This window comes from Rhodamnia argentea, chromosome 1, assembly GCF_020921035.1.
Source record: "Rhodamnia argentea isolate NSW1041297 chromosome 1, ASM2092103v1, whole genome shotgun sequence".
NCBI lineage: Eukaryota > Viridiplantae > Streptophyta > Magnoliopsida > Myrtales > Myrtaceae > Rhodamnia > Rhodamnia argentea.
Genome location: NC_063150.1, coordinates 15,680,060 through 15,696,331, shown reverse-complemented (window position 1 = coordinate 15,696,331; position 16,272 = coordinate 15,680,060). Strand labels below are relative to the sequence as shown.

Sequence of the window (16,272 nt, the reverse complement as noted above, 5' to 3'; positions counted from 1 at the left end):
ATAGCTCGATCTTAGTTCGAGTTGGATGGAGTTTGACTTCTTTAAACTCAACTTCGTTAAATTTTCAACAAGCAACTTGTATCGATTTGCAAGTAAAATTTTAGTCCAACTTCGAGTTTAGCTAGGATTGGAGGTCCAACTTGAGGTCAAATTCTTAAAATATAATAGAGTTTTTTTTATAAAGTTCTATTTAGTTTTTCACATTGATTAAATGGGTTTACTCAACAATGAAAAAATCCGAGTCCAACCATTGTAATAGTGGAGTCCCTTTGTCGCACAATGACAAGAGCGAGTGCTTAAGTTTTTTTTTTTTTTTAATATTTATCAAAGTGCTTAAGTTGGTATGGACGCAATTAAACTTCACTTTATTATCTTTTGTTGATTGATTCTAGTATCGTACACGAAAATCGACAATCGACTCCTTTTTTCTTATTTTTGTTGACAAGAAAATATTCGACTTTTACGATATTGATGGTGCATATCGCGAGAATTTAATTAATTAGCAAATTTCACAATTTTTTTTAGAAAATATTTTCTTCTTTGACAAGATGAAATATAAATTTTTCCTTTATAAAAGAAAATATTTTCTAAAAAGAATTCGTGAAATTTGTTAATTATAAATTCTTTTATTTTTACCTCTCCTGTTTGGCTTTGGTTGGGTTGGAATGTGAACGTAACAATGGAATCTATGTTTTTTACCTCCAAAAAGAGGGCGAAAGATAAACCCCTTCACAAACTCACGCTCACCTCCTCGTCCCTTCTTCTGCCCTCTCTGCTGCTCCTCGCTTGTAGCGAGAGTGAAAGGACTCGCTGGTGCTCCAACCCCACCTTCCACCCCACGAGCTCTTCACACTTGCCCTACACACCGTCTTCTTCTTCGTCTTCTTCACGTCTTTTCCCAGTCGGATTCTTGAATCTTCTGTTTGCCCTTTAAATTGAATCGCGGATAGCGTCCCACAATCTTCGGGCGGCTTCGTCCTACTCTCCAGCTTCTCGTAAGCCCTGTTTCGATCCTTCATCCAAGTGTTTATTAGTCGGTTTGCATCGTTTTTTTTTTTTTTTTTTGGGTCGATTGGTTTGCATCGTTTGCTCGGTAGGTTTAATGTCTTGTTCGTTTCGTTCCTTTTGGTGTTGATTTCGAGGTCCATTATCTACTTTGGATCCAAATCATGATGCAGTTCAGTTTCGACGAACTGGGAATTTTTTTTTTTTTTTTTTTCAGATTGGCTTAAAGGTATTGGCTTTTTAGCAATCGATGCCGAGTTGGGTTTTTAAAGGTGTTTGCTCTTTTCTTGTCCTGTTGATAATCGAAAGTGGCGATTTTTTTTTTCTTCCTTTGAGTTTCAGATTTCAATGTGCATACGGAGAGTTGGCGGCTAGTTTTCGATCAGTCCGAGTTAATAAATGGGAAAGAAAGCGAAGAAGAAGGGCAGGACCCCTATTAGGGAAAAGCCGGTTGCTAACCATATTCAGAAAACTGTGCCCCCACAAAACGTTGCTGAGAATGAGATTGCCAAAGGCCATCCAGTTCAGAATGAGAGTAAAACCTGTGCCCACCTGGAAAAGGGTTTTGATTTGAATGCTTTCTCTGTGAAGATCAGATCTTCTGAATTGTTAAAGTGCGAGGATTGTAGAGAAGGTGTAGCTGATAGGAGAGGGAATAAGGGAAAGGGTAAACAGGGGAAGAAGAAGAAAGGTGGTGCTTCAACAAACTCAAAGTCCGAGTCCAGAGCCATATGGGTTTGCTTGGAGTGTGGGCATTATGCCTGTGGAGGGGTCGGTTTTCCGACAACTTCTCAAAGTCATGCTGTTCAGCATGCAAGGCAAACACACCACCCGTTGGCAATCCAACTTGAAAAGCCTAGCCTTCGGTGGTGCTTTCCATGCAGTGCACCAATCCCGATTGATAAAAGTCAGGAAAATGGCGAACAACAGGACGATCCGCTTGCAGAAGCCGTGAAGCTAATTAAAGGGCGGTTTATGCAAGCGCCATCTGTAGATATTGAAGATGTTTGGTTTGGAAGTGGCAGTGTTACCAGCGAAGTGAATTTGACAAGCAGTGTCTCCAGCTGTTCAGACGGAAGAGGTGCTTATGTGGTAAGAGGAATGGCTAATCTTGGGAATACTTGCTTTTTTAATTCAGTTGTGCAAAATCTTTTAGCCTTGGATAGGCTAAAAGATTATCTTGGGAAGCTGGACACAACTGTTGGACCTCTCACTATTTCGTTGAAAAAACTTTTTTCAGAAGTAAAGATGGAAAATGGAGTGAAAAATGTGATTAACCCAAGATCCTTATTTGGATGTATCTGTTCCAAGGCTCCTCAGTTTAGAGGATATCAGCAGCATGACAGTCATGAATTGCTCCGTTGCTTACTGGATGTGTTGTCAGCTGAGGAGTTTGACGTGAAAAAACAGTCAAAACTTCCCCAAGAGGGTGGAGTTCCCCATAATCAGAATGTGACTTTTGTCAACGCTGTCTTTGGGGGCCAGATATCAAGCACCGTTTGCTGTGTTGTTTGTGGGTACTGCTCTACTGTGTATGAGCCATTCCTAGATCTCTCATTGCCTGTTCCCACCAAGAAATCTCCACCTAAAAAGAACCAGCCTATTTCTCGAGCAAAGAAAGCAAAAATACTGCCGAAAAAAGGTTCACGGATACGGCCAAAGATTAACAAAGATTCAGAATCCATTACAGCTCATAGTGTTTCCAGTGCATCAGCGAGTGCACAATCTACCACACATCCTATAGACACTGTTGCTTCATCAAGTGATTCTAGGATTGAAACTTCTTCTGGCTCAGGTGCTGCAGTTGATGACAGAGTTACTTTTCCACCAGATCACTTGGCTATCAAAGACCATGATAACACACCTCTCTCTGGAAAAGAGACAGACACAATAGCTGCTTCTACCGAAGAGTTTACATGGATAGATTACCTTGATCCTGGGGTTCAGATCTTTCAGAAAGAGTTGGAGCAGCATGCTGTTCCAGCCGATGATCCGGCATGGTTGGACTATCTTGATTCACAACCATCATCAAGTGAAATTAATTTTTACTCACAAGATAATGGGTGTAGACAGGTCCAGGGAGATGGTGTTGCAGATGTGGCTGATCATGGCTCACAAAAATATCACTTTTTAAGGGATAGTGTTAATGAAGCAACTGATATAACAGAGGAAATATCTTCCAGAAATTCCTGGGAAGATGAGACACCATTGCAGGTCCAAGATTCTGAAGTCCTGTTGCTTCCATATGAAGAAAACACGTCAACTACGGGCGACATCACTAGAGAAGGTGTGACATCTTCGACATCACAAGATAATGGGTGTAGACAGGTCCAGGGAGATGGTGTTGCAGATGTGGCTGATCATGGCTCACAAAAATATCACTTTTTAAGGGATAGTGTTAATGAAGCAACTGATATAACAGAGGAAATATCTTCCAGAAATTCCTGGGAAGATGAGACACCATTGCAGGTCCAAGATTCTGAAGTCCTGTTGCTTCCATATGAAGAAAACACGTCAACTACGGGCGACATCACTAGAGAAGGTGTGACATCTTCGACATCACAAGATAATGGGTGTAGACAGGTCCAGGGAGATGGTGTTGCAGATGTGGCTGATCATGGCTCACAAAAATATTACTTTTTTAGGGATAGTGTTAATGAAGCAACTGATATAACCGAGGAAATATCTTCCAGAAATTCCTGGGAAGATGAGACACCATTGCAGGTCCAAGATTCTGAAGTCCTGTTGCTTCCATATGAAGAAAACACGTCAACTATGGGTGACATCACTAGAGAAGGTGTGACATGTTCGATGGCCTACACACAAGACGAATCAGAATTTGATGGCTTTGGTGACATGTTCAATGAGCCTGATGTTGTTTATGGGCCTGTTGCCGGTCCTTCTTTAGGTGGTGATAATTTTCAGACAAATGAAGTTGCAGACTCTGGTTTGATGGCTGGAAACAGCAGCGAGTCTGATCCTGGGGAAGTTGATAATTCAGATTCCCCTATATCCATTGAGAGTTGTTTGACTGACTTCACTAAGGGGGAACTTCTTTCTAATGATAATGCTTGGGACTGTGAGAAATGTTCAAAAACTCTGCGACAACAGCAGCTTGAATCCAAGAAGAAGAAGCAGGAAAATTGTGTAGCAAGCTTATGCACCTATGGATTTGAGACAGGAAGCCAAATCATTTCAGCTGATTCAAGTTCAGTATCCTTCTGTCCAGCTGAGGCCCAAAAGTTTAGCAATGGAAGTAGCGAAAATGATGATCACTCCGTCGACACTAATCACAAAGAAGTTATCCTTCAAAATGGGAAGCTCGATATACCATGTCATGTGAGCTCAAGTGATCAAGCCACTGGGTCTTGTGCAGGTCATGAACCTAGTTGTACTGGAACGATTATGGGAAAACTTCGACAGGTCAATCCCGTGTTGGCTACAAAATGCGAAATGGAGATAGTTGACAAAGAAGCAGATTCAGGAGCTGTGAAAGTGAAGAGGGATGCAACTAAAAGGGTCCTCATACACAAAGCTCCACCAATCCTTACCATTCACTTAAAAAGATTCAGCCAGGATGCTCGGGGTCGTCTAAGTAAATTGAATGGTCATGTCATTTTCAGAGAAACAATTGATCTGAGACCATTTATGAATACGAGGTACCATCACTTTCCTGCTCTTGTTAGAGTGCTTTATATTTATTTCTTGCAATGACATTTAACAATCAACGCCTGCTGAAAGAAAGGAGAGAGGAAAACTGGTTAAAAAAAAAAGATTGAAGTGGTTCGTTGCATTTCTGTTTTTGATGTATCAATCACTACTGCTCGAGTAGAAACTCTGCTATCCTACATGATATCATTTTGCTCTGATGTTGATGCCTCACTAAATTTATCTTCACCAAGTACACTTGCCTACCTCACGAAATGAAAACTAGGTCATTCAGTTTAGGATCCATCTTTCTAATGGACAGTCTTTTCAACAGGAGAACTTATATCTTATGAAGAAGAAGGAAAATCAGTTCTAGATGATTTAAGACCATCATTGTAATCAATGATTGATTCCTCAGTTACATCTGTCGGTTTGCTGAATGATTCCACTCATATGGGAGAATCTGATAAGAACTATGTGTTGGGATGCTCTATTGTCCAAATTGACAGGCCACGTCAAATTTCTTCTCTTAGGCCGAATTTATACCAACGAGGTTCCAACTAGATTGAAACACTTCAGAGAGAGAGGCACACTACCATAAACGGAAAAAAGTAGATTGAATCCTAAAACTGAAGCTTCTGTAATTATACCAATTCTCAAACATTTATAGCCCTTTAAAGTCTCAAAAGGACAAATTTACACCCATGCTGTATCAGTCGCAATTATCCACTTAAATTTCGTGAAATCACAAGTCCACTTTCTTTCATATTTGTTAGATTATATTCATGCCCAATCGTTTATTCTTTAGTTTGTGCTGGCAATATTTCGACCTCTACAAAGATATGCCCAATAAATTGTGGTAGCTTTTTCCTCCCTTTTTCTGGCAGTGGTTAGTAATGTCTGCACGGAATTTTAAGGAGGGTGTTAGTGAGATATATATATATATATAAGGGTAAGGGCAAAAGTTAAATGAGAATACGCGGGGAAGGGGCTGTTGGAATGGCTCATGGCTTCTTTCTAAATAGGCTGTTAGCGAAATACAAATACAAATTTTCATTTTTTCCAAAATGCAAGGTTGAGGATGAGTACCTATTTTTGTTGACAATTACCATGTTCCTCCTGCCATTATCAAGAAAATAAAATTTTGCAATTTTCTGCTTTCGGTAAGCCACATAGCACGACCAAGATTATAAAGTTACACCCAAAAGTACATTGCCTTTAACAGTCTCTAGTAATGGGACAACATAGAGCTTCCAGCGACACCTTCAGAAAGCCGTCCTATTTGTAAATTACTCGTAACATAAAGCAACAGGCGAAAGCACATCGCCTTCCAATACATCTCCCAACTGGGTCTCCACTATTGGTGAGGCAGTCATACTTCCTTCACCTAAAAGCTCGACCTTCAGCCAACAAGCTTCAGTACTGCTCCAACATAGAGCTTCCAGTGACACCTTCAGTAAGCCCAGATCTTAGAGTGTCTAGGGTTGGGCCAGGAGGGTTTGTCTCTTAACGCCTTATTTTGTCTTCTTCTTCTCGGTTATTTCACAAAGACTTGCTAAGGTAAGGAAGAAGGGGGGAACAAGCACACTTGGAGAGCGCAGTGCAACGGAGAGTTGTATGCTGCGTTTGGGAAGGATGAATCGCTCCTGAAAAGGAATCTATTGATTTAATCCCAATTGGTTGGACCGTAGGTGCGATGATTTACTTCATGGGCGAGGTCTCTGGTTCAAGTCCAGGATGGCCTAGCTGCGCCAAGGAAAAGAATAGAAGAAGCATCTGGCTCCTTCGTGCATGCTCCACTTGGCTCGGAGGGATATAGCTCAGTTGGTAGAGCTCCGCTCTTGCAATTGGTGTGCGATTACGGGTTGGATGTCTAATTGTCCAGGCAGTAATGATATTATCTTATATAGCTGTTCTGTGACAGACCTACCCCTGATCTGTCCTGGAATATTCTGTGCTGACATTTGAACATTTTCTTATTTGGAGGCCACATATGTCTGGAGTGCCTGAAGTCATCTCTCATCTTCTAGCTTAGCACCACCTAGGATGCCAGTTAGATCAGATTTTCCTAGATCAGAGCTGAGTTCACACCTATCTTTCCACATAAGGATGTGTAGATTGTTAATAGCTTGTCCCAAAGTTCAAAACACTGCATGAAACCTGAATACAGCTTCAGTTTAAATCTGCGCTAGCCATTCAAATCATGAAAGGGGACCAACCTTCCCTCTGTGTCTTCCCTCTGTAATTGGCTGAGTCCTTCACGCCTACTCTAGAGCCCCGGAACCACATCTGAGTAGACCCTTAGCATTCTCGATTTCTTTCTATACCATTGAAGGATGAACCAGAAGTTTGCAAACTGAGTCTTCAATCTTTCATTATTTAAAGTTTGAACGGGAAATGAATTGGGAGATCCAGAATCTGCACTTTGAACTGGCCTTCCACATGATGGCTTTATCTTGTGCTTGTGTTTTTCTGACTGTAAGGTCATTGGTTCTTCACAGGTAGTGTCATTCAGCAAAAACCATAAATACCAAAGAGATATATTAGCAAATACATTTGAGTATTGTGGCAGAAAAAGAATACTTGATATGATCGAGGATTGAAAAAGGAAGTACAAACAGCCTAAACTTTGTGGAACTATATCTGATTAGGACTGGTAGATTTTGTTATGTGATATAACCAGGTACTAGGTGCCATGGCAATTCATGGTGAACCATTTTGATTTTTCCTGGGGTGATGCACTCTCATCGGTAGCCACAAATTATTGAGATAGTTACATTCTTGCTAAAAAGATAATGTCCCCATTATTCCTGGGCTCGGAAATGGAAGTCTGACATTTTTGTTTTTGGAATATTTATTTGTTAGTTGGTTCTTCCGTTTCATTTTGCATATCATAGTTCGTTGGTGTGTAATACCTAATTGAGAGGTAATTCGGAAATATGACTCGGTTTTACTTGAAAAATAAAGGATGAATTGAAAAGCCTAAGTTGAACTTCAGAGGCTATTGTTTAGTGCTTGGTAAACTACAATATGAGTGGGTGATTGATGAGAGTGGGATTCCATTTATTTGTAATTTAAAGAATTAGTTATGATTTTGGAGATCATAACTTTTGAAACTACTTTGTTATTTTTACTTTGAAGTAACTGTATATTACTGGAATAGTTGTCTTTGGCACTATCAATTGTAACTCGACATTTTTTGCAGTTATCCTTACTGAAAAGCCAAAAGCATAGGTTGAAAGTTCGGAGAGAATGACGCAGTTCAGCTGTTGATTGTTACTGGCTGAATTTTGAGGGGTCTTTTAAACCAATTAGCAAGATGAATTTGAAGCTAAGACCCGGGAGTCTGGAGCAGATGTTTGGCAGAAGCCTCTGCCCTCCCCCACAGGATAATTTGCCAGAAAGAACTTAATCATACAATAGTTATAGAACTAGACTTTCGAAACCTGTAACATTGGACGTATTTTTTTTCCTACAATGACAATGTTTGTAGGGAACGCAAAGTTGCTTTTACTAAGCCAATCTAGAATGGATTGAACACAAATAACTCAAAGTGTAAAGAACCAGAGTAGTAAGGGTATGACAAAGCCAGTCCTTAGTTGTTCAGATGAAGTATACTGGGATGACGTTGGCTGTTTTAATTAGAAAATTAGGTTGCTTGGCAACATTTTCAGTATTTAATTCAATGCTTCATCTGAAAAATACTTCTTCTACCCACTTTCTTTAAAGATTTCTTCTGTAACATCAGGGAAAAATGTGAAAATGTTCCTGATACCAATCAGTGTGTAGTTCGTGTAATAGCTAGAGGATAGTAAACTGGTTCCAAGGGAGGATTTACTGCTTAAGCATATGATATACAGGGTCTATTGATACCCATGTCTTGAGCTTATCTGTTGATGTTTGAGATCCTACTTGCTAATATCCCACTGCACATCATTATCTTATTTGAGGCATTGCCGGAACAAAGAGCATTGAAGTGTACATATTTCTGGCTTCTTTTTGTGTACGCTGCGCCAGTAGTCTCTTTAAAGTTCCATGAGGCTTGGTTGTGTTTTTCACTTGTAGCTTGAATCTCTTTTTTCGTTCAGGCGCTGGCATTGACTATCTGTAACTGAATCTTCTTGTATAACACAATAGTGTCCGGGTGTTTCCTTTTTGCTCTTTCGCAGGGGGGAGGAGAAAGAAAAGTGTGTCTATCGTCTCACTGGTGTTGTGGAGCACATGGGGACCATGCGTGGGGGCCACTACGTCGCCTACATTCGCGGAGGTGAGAAGAGCAAAAATGGAGCCGGGGCTTCCGTGTGGTATCATGCCAGTGATGCGTATGTGCATGAAGTTACGATAGAAGAAGTTCTTCGCTGTGAGGCATATATCTTATTTTATGAGATAATTTGAATCCAATCTACATTTTTGTTTTGGATATATTTTTCTTGATTCTTTGTCCCTCAAGAGCATTGTGAGCCGTTTTGGAGGGAGATACAAGAGAGAAGGCAGAGAGAGGATATAGAGGCTCAGTGAACAACAGGGTTGTCATTTACCCTGAATCATATACCCACTTTTTTCCCTTTTGAGGTTTAATGAGCTGCAAATTGCGTAGTTGTGAAATTATTTTTGGGGAAATTTTCACTGAATTTTTTTTTATCATATCTTTCAGGCTTAAATTGCAGTCTGGGAATGCCTGCAGACGTACTTTGTCAATGTTAATGAGGAAATGATGTTTTGTCTCATTACGTTCACTTATGAACTGAAGTTAGGGTCATGTTTTGGATGATTAACATCATGAACTCTGCTAGTCGAATTCGGTCATATCTATTTTTGTTTTGGCAAAACAAGAAAAGGCCTGGACACATTTCAGCAGGACAAGGGGAAAAGCATAAAAAAAATCCGCAATCTATTGTTTCGATACTAATTCAGTACTAAATCTTTCAATTTTGATCAATTTAGTCTTAAATATTTTTCTATTGATATCAATTGAGTTTATCCGTTCAATTTAGGCCGAAAATTATTGATATGGATGTTGGTTGTCTTATGTAGCGAGATTGACATTGACATGGACATTTTTATTATTTTTTAAGAAAATTGAATGTTTAATTTTTATTCTTTCATTTTTGTTGGCGAGGGCCGCCTTGCCCTCGCCCTCGTACGATGGCCAAGGCTGCTAGTGACCCTAGCGACCTTCTACGCTAAAATGAAAGGAAAACAAAAAAGAAAATAATAATAATACCAATAATAATAATAATAATAATAATAATAATATTCAAAATTTTGTTGAAATATAATTTTCAAAATTTTGTTGAAATATAATTTGAAAATGATCATATTAACGCCGGCCACGCCATGTAAAACGGTCGGCGTCCATGTTATCAATTTTTGGCCTAAATTGGCTAGATGAATTCAATTGATAACAATATGAAAAAGTTGAGGATTAAATTGATTCAATTAAAAAGTTTATGATTCAATTGTTACTAATGCAATAGGTTTATGACTTTTTATTACTTTTTCCATAGGTCATGGAAAGAAAGAATCGATTTTGTATTGTCTAATGAGTATCATGTAGTTCCCTCTAATTTTGTATTTTCTTTTCATCGTAAGAGATTATACGCATAAGCACAACAAACATTCAGAAAAATATGTCCATTTGGTACGAACATTCCTTGTACTTGACTTATGATCAAGAACACTGGTTTCTTCACATGACTGCGTTTTACGCATGAAATAGACAAATGCATCCTCCTGCCCACAATCCTATAATTAGCTTCCTGTAGAAACAGCAACAGCTCTCTGTATCAACTGTAGAAGTAACAACTGCTAAATTTTCTTCTCAAAAATTTAATCTTGATCTGTTCTGTGAATTGTCTGGTCTTGTGGACTTGGTCAGATGTTTCTCTTCCCCTTGATTGGGCACTTATCAGGTTGCCGAACGATGTAGATGACGTCTCCTGCGTACTTGTACAAGTCTTGATTACGATGCCATGTCCACAAAGCATGAGTCTCATTCTTCACCTACACAAGCGGAGAAGGCGGTGACTGTCAAAATCTCCCTAAATATTCTTTCTTTCCGAATGCACAAGTGAGATGGAATGCTCAATTCTTACACTTTTGTTTGAGGAAATGAGAGACTAGTGTCGAAAATGATGTTAAAATTTTGAATTTTTTTTTTTCTGCGAATAAAGGAGGGGAATTGAATGTTTTCATCTGTTTTACACCTCATCTTGGGGATCACCACAAATGCAAATTGAATAATTGTATGGTCACTCCAGAAGCGGCGGCAGATTAGAAAGATCATGAACTGAGCATTTTAGGATGTAGAATGAATATGGCAGTCGTAAGTTTGTAACGGAGGGTTTCACATGTTGAAGTTTCACGGTGCTTTCTTACTCAGAATGTTTATCTACACTGAAAATGCGGCATTGCTTTCATAAATCCTAACAAGAGCATATCATGCATTCGGTACATACCTCTCGATACAGTCGTGTAGAGTAATTAAGGGATTGTTAGTTACCTCGAAAATTCCATGCCCGAAGCTGCTTTCTCTGTAAGCGCTATATTCCGGTTGCCTGTCCCAGCAGAATTTGCCTGTAGCAGGGCCTGATGTGAAGTTAAAGGCACAGAAGCCACCCATGTACTTATCGGGGGTGGTACTTGGGTCTGGACAGTTTCCAGGTTCATCTGCATGTGTAATCGCCATCTTCTCTCGGTTACCACCATCTCCGACCGTGATGTGAACAGGACCACAGGGATCTAGAGTGTAGTTGTATACTCTATTTGACCGCTCATAGGCATGAACCTGTTGATTATTTCCGATAGAGATTCATGTCAACCGTTGATCATGTTCAACAGAAGAAGAGGGCCTACTCGATCACAAAGATAAAGACCCATTGCAAAACTTCCATAAAATGTTTGAGCATGCCATATTGCTGAGATGCAGCTAATGCTCAGAACTGGATTATGTATCGACCTGCCTCATATAATGCCTAAGATGGATATACGAGACAAAAAAGACTAAGAACATTTGCACCCTCTATTCCGAGTTCGAAAAAAGCAACACTGAACCTTTCGCTGGGGCAGCAAATAACAGATAAACGATAGGGAATGGTGACTTACATGTCCATTAAAGACGACATCAACCCCATAACTGTACAGCAAATCCTCCATTGCAACCCTCATGCACTCTGCCTCTCTGTAATGTGCCGTGTAAGTGCTGTACCAAGGAGGGTGCCATGTAGCCACCAACCATGGTGTGACTTCTCTGTCAACCTTAGACAGGTCTTTCTCTAACCATCTGTACTGATCCGCTGAGGCAAAAGCCTAAAAGTGTGAGAGACATGCTTCTGAAGATCCTAATATTCGAGGGAAAAAACAGAAGGAAGACGCTCACATGATTTATCATAAGAAATATAGGCACCAAGCATTAAAAAGTGTATGCCGCCAGCATTGAAGGAATAGTAAAACGTAGACGATGATCCACTTTCTTTGGATGGAAATGCAAATCGAGAACTATAGGCGACAAAAGTCTGATTCTCAGCCTGTTTTTCAATCTCATGATTTCCTTCTATAACCATGATGGGCACTTTCGACACTAGAGGCTGCATAAACCTGAAATGAAAAAAGAAAAAGAAAAAGTAAATATTAGGCTCCAATGAGTTAGTGAAAGCCAGCATACAAAGAAAATTAAATGAACACAATGCTTGAGGCCAAATTCACAGTTTTTCAAAAGCATCCACACGAGCTCTTGAGAGAACTCCAAGAGCAAAATATTAGCAAGAATGTAGGAGATTCCTTTTGCTGCACTCTCGGATGAATTGCATTTGAAACCCCATCAAGAATTGTTGGCTCTATTTCCACTTCAGATTAGTGAGAATGAGGCACCCTAATCGCTGATACGATATTATTTCGACTCTTCATAAGATTCGAAATGAACAGAAATCATCTCAGCCAACTAGTTAGCGACTCCGCTGTCCTAGTCAAGACTGAAGAAAAGTGACTCATTATTTTCCAACTAGAAAGAAAAAAGTAGTATGTCAACCTGCCCCAATAGTCCCATTGTGGCTGGTAGGTTTCGTGAATAGGAGTTTGTGGAAACGAGCAGGAGTAGCAATCGGCCCCAGTTCCATTTGTGAGATACAAGTCAGCATAACTCACATCCCCGACCAGAAGAACAAGATCAGGATGATTACTCAGCATGTGGTCGACCGTCGAAGTGGTATTGTATGTAAGACCCAAGTCACCAACCACGGCCACTCTGCTGGGGTAACTCCTCAGGCCAGTGACGGGCATAGTCCTAAAATAATATATATCGCTCATTGCTATTGAAGGATCTCCACATTGGTAATAGTATAACGTGTTGGGCTTCAACCCTGAAGATAAACCAAAGTCAGTAAGTGATATCAGAGTGGAAAATATCGGCAACCAAAATCCCTTAAAAGTAGGAATGGCAAAAGTCCGTGACAGTGTAGTGCCAAAGATAAGCCGCTAGAATATGTCTGATGTTCGGACAAGTTTCGGAAAATTACGTTGAGATTACTAACAGCAAGAACATCTGACATTCCGGAAATTTCTTCAGAGAGTTTTCCTCACATTTCGTTTCTAGATGTACTTCCAAGCTTGAGAAAATTAAGAATTTGACAGAAGAAAACGAACTGCGAAATCAAGTGGAGCTTCACATATGACTAACTGAAAAAGGAGCCAAAATCTTGGGACAACTAGGAAAGCATTGGTCACAGATTCAAATGAAGGATGACTTGAGAAATTTTTATTTAGCATTTTCTTTTCTTTATGACCTATGTATGTAACAAAAAAATAGATAAGCTATACATGAGAAGGTTCAGATACCACAATGCAACTTTACTGCTCTAACAGCAGATGAGTGAACAAAGCTTTTGTAGGCTGTGAAAGTAAAAGTTCACACTAGCTCGGCAGCGAGCAATCTCTGTCCTTCACCATAGTTCATCGGATTGATTTTCGTCAGTAGCCTTACATCAACTTCCAGCCAAAAAGGAAAAGAAAGCAAAGGCAGAGCAGGATATTTCTCACAAATATGCTATTGCTGCTTCGACACTATAGTTTTAAAACTTCATTGACGCAAGAACAATGATGCATACAATACCTTTCAGACGAACATGGTGTATAATGCCAGAAGTGTAGTTTTTGAGGCCTTCGAAGGGATAAAGTTGGTTGTAAATCAGCGAATAACCGGTTGCCTGATGACTCCATCCAGAACTTGAGACCCCGTAAGAAACAACACTCCCCACACTGTTCGGATCCAACGGGGCGATGTTGTCACCTATCTGGAACTCTCCTGCAAACATTTCAGAGAAACATCGGTCGCAGACACAAACTTGTAAATAACAATCACAACCATTGTGCTGCTCCTTAGCATGAAAAACATCACAAACACCCAGGTTTTCGATCCGGCTTGAGCCAGACAAACAACCAAACTACCGTATCATCATCTCATACTGAACCTTTAACCAAATTACGGTCGGATTTCAAAGTCCAATCGAATCCACATATACACAATTGCCACTAGATAAATCCAACTCCCACCCACCGACATCATCTTTATCTAAGAATTGTAAGGACCAATCACACTACACACAACTAACCATGACTAAAGTCACATAAATATCTGATTTCACGGTCAAGTCAGATTTGTCTCATCCAAGTCTAAAAGTCAAGCTCCATTCAATCTCTTGCATATCTGTGGCATGCGGCCTACTCGCATTTATCTCGATCACAATCCAATGAAGAAAAATCAGAAAAATAAAGAATGAATATTATCAGAAGTCGGAGCCAATTTGGCAAAAATGGAAAAGCACCCGCAAAGGTGAACATACCCGTGATCCAAGAAATCCAGACGGAGTTGTAGTTGGAGGAAAGGGAGACGGAGATTTGCTCCGGCTCGAACCCGGAGACCGTCCTCTGGACCCGACGGTCGGTGTCCGGCAAGTCGACGGCGTTTCCTCGGAAGCTCTTGTCGAGGGGCACCGTCACCGGCGGGAACGGCCCCTCGAGAGTCGTTGGGATTCCTCCGACGAGCGCGGGCTCGGAGCAGAGCAAGAAGCAGGACAGGGCGAGCGAGACCCGGAACAGCACCGGCGGCATTGCTGCCATTTCTTGCGCGTGAGAGACGGACCATTACGACGACGATGGCGAGGAGTTAAATAAGCGGTTGGATATGGAGAGAGAGAGAGAGAGAGAGAGTGTGTGTGTGTGTGGGGTTCTTCACGTGAGAAAGCGCATCACGCGTTCGCCGTTGTGGGTCGTGCTGAAAAACTAGAGAAGTGGGCGTGATGGGTACTTCGCCAGAAAACGCCAAACGCGAAAGGTTGAAGAAGAAGCTACCGCCATTGCCACTGCCACTGCCACTGCCCACTGGTTCCTGAGTTTCTTGACTTGCCTGTTGCAGAGAGAGAGAGAGAGAGAGAGAGAGAGAGAGAGAAAGAGAGTCGGGGTCGGGCACGATGGGGACGAGGAAGTTGTCCGGTTGTTACTTCGGGACTTTACATTGTGACTTTAATTTAATTAATGCAACATACCAAAAAAAAAAAAATTAAGACGGTTGGCGTAAATTATTTTCGTTTCCTTTTTCACAGTGGGACACGTTCGAAATAGTTATTAGATTTTCTGAGATGAATTTCTGGAATGTGAAAGTTTTGAAAATCATCGAAAGTTGTGCGAGACTTATCTATTACACAATTACTTGGGTTCAGACAACATGAATTCATAAAGTGTTGGGTGATCTTGGATAAAGTTCTTTCGTATCGTGTGACTGGTGAGTCCAGAATTGTTAGTACATTGAATTTTGATATCAGCATTAGGTGGTCTTTGACCTCTATCATCCTAACAACTAGCTCAAAGAATGACAATTTTCATCACACTTATAAATTAATCATCAGCCTTTTATACGATCGATGTGGAACAATTCTTGTATAAATATATTTTGAAATCCTCGATATGAATAGAAAATGAAAAACTCGAGAATTCACACAACATAGCCCTTTTGTTTGGAATTATTACAAAGCAAATATACTTTTGGATTTGCTAGTATTGGTCTAATCAAGTGATGTTGACGATTCGGGTTAGCCAACCGAGGCAGAGTCGTTATCCGCATTCTTCATAACCATTCGAAAGCCGAATAAAGAAAGAAGTGTGCAAACTTGTCCATTGATCTCTTCTTTTGACGCCTTGTGGGTGATACATTCGACGGTTTCTGCCATTCAATTTGGAACGCATTCTCTACCAAAATCAATGAGCTCTGCATAGAAACGCCCGACAGACCTCAAGCCGAGTCGAACATACAATACTATGCAAATCGCTAATGATTCTCGTTCCGCTTTATCGGAAGCTGTTGATGATGAGTCGATTTGCAATTGTGTTAGGAAACAAAGGGGAAGTTAACTTTTAGCTTAAGTTTAGTGCCGCATGGTATTTACCGATGTCAAACAAAAGAGGAGTTTTCGACACCCTTCGGAAAGAAAGAGCTGTGACATCTATAAAATAAGCATCATGTGATACCGCAAAGAAGGTCTAATCTGCGAGTAACGGATGAGTCGAACAAAGTTAACCCAAAGTGATTAAGATTTTAGAGTAGGGATCGAAAATGGTTCTGGGTTTAAC

The 16,272-nt window shown here is 40.4% G+C and overlaps 2 protein-coding genes across 2 annotated transcripts; one reads left to right on the top strand and one right to left on the bottom strand.

Moving 5' to 3' along the window:
* The first annotated feature begins 715 nt into the window (after nucleotides 1–715).
* Nucleotides 716–9,378, top strand: LOC115753295 (ubiquitin carboxyl-terminal hydrolase 2-like). Its single transcript, XM_048281083.1, has 4 exons — nucleotides 716–995; nucleotides 1,348–3,292; nucleotides 3,803–4,664; nucleotides 8,823–9,378. The coding sequence occupies exons 2-4, from the start codon at nucleotides 1,405–1,407 to the stop codon at nucleotides 9,046–9,048; spliced, it is 2,976 nt and encodes a 991-aa protein (XP_048137040.1). The 5' UTR covers nucleotides 716–995; nucleotides 1,348–1,404; the 3' UTR covers nucleotides 9,049–9,378.
* Nucleotides 9,379–10,387: 1,009 nt separating this feature from the next.
* LOC125315608 (purple acid phosphatase 15-like) lies at nucleotides 10,388–14,846 on the bottom strand. Its single transcript, XM_048281037.1, has 7 exons — nucleotides 14,490–14,846; nucleotides 13,760–13,951; nucleotides 12,680–13,010; nucleotides 12,032–12,249; nucleotides 11,758–11,948; nucleotides 11,156–11,440; nucleotides 10,388–10,656 (listed from the first exon to the last, which is right to left on the bottom strand). Exons 1-7 carry the CDS (start codon nucleotides 14,764–14,766, stop codon nucleotides 10,528–10,530), a joined length of 1,623 nt encoding a protein of 540 aa, XP_048136994.1. The 5' UTR covers nucleotides 14,767–14,846; the 3' UTR covers nucleotides 10,388–10,527.
* Between the last annotated feature and the right edge of the window lie 1,426 nt (nucleotides 14,847–16,272).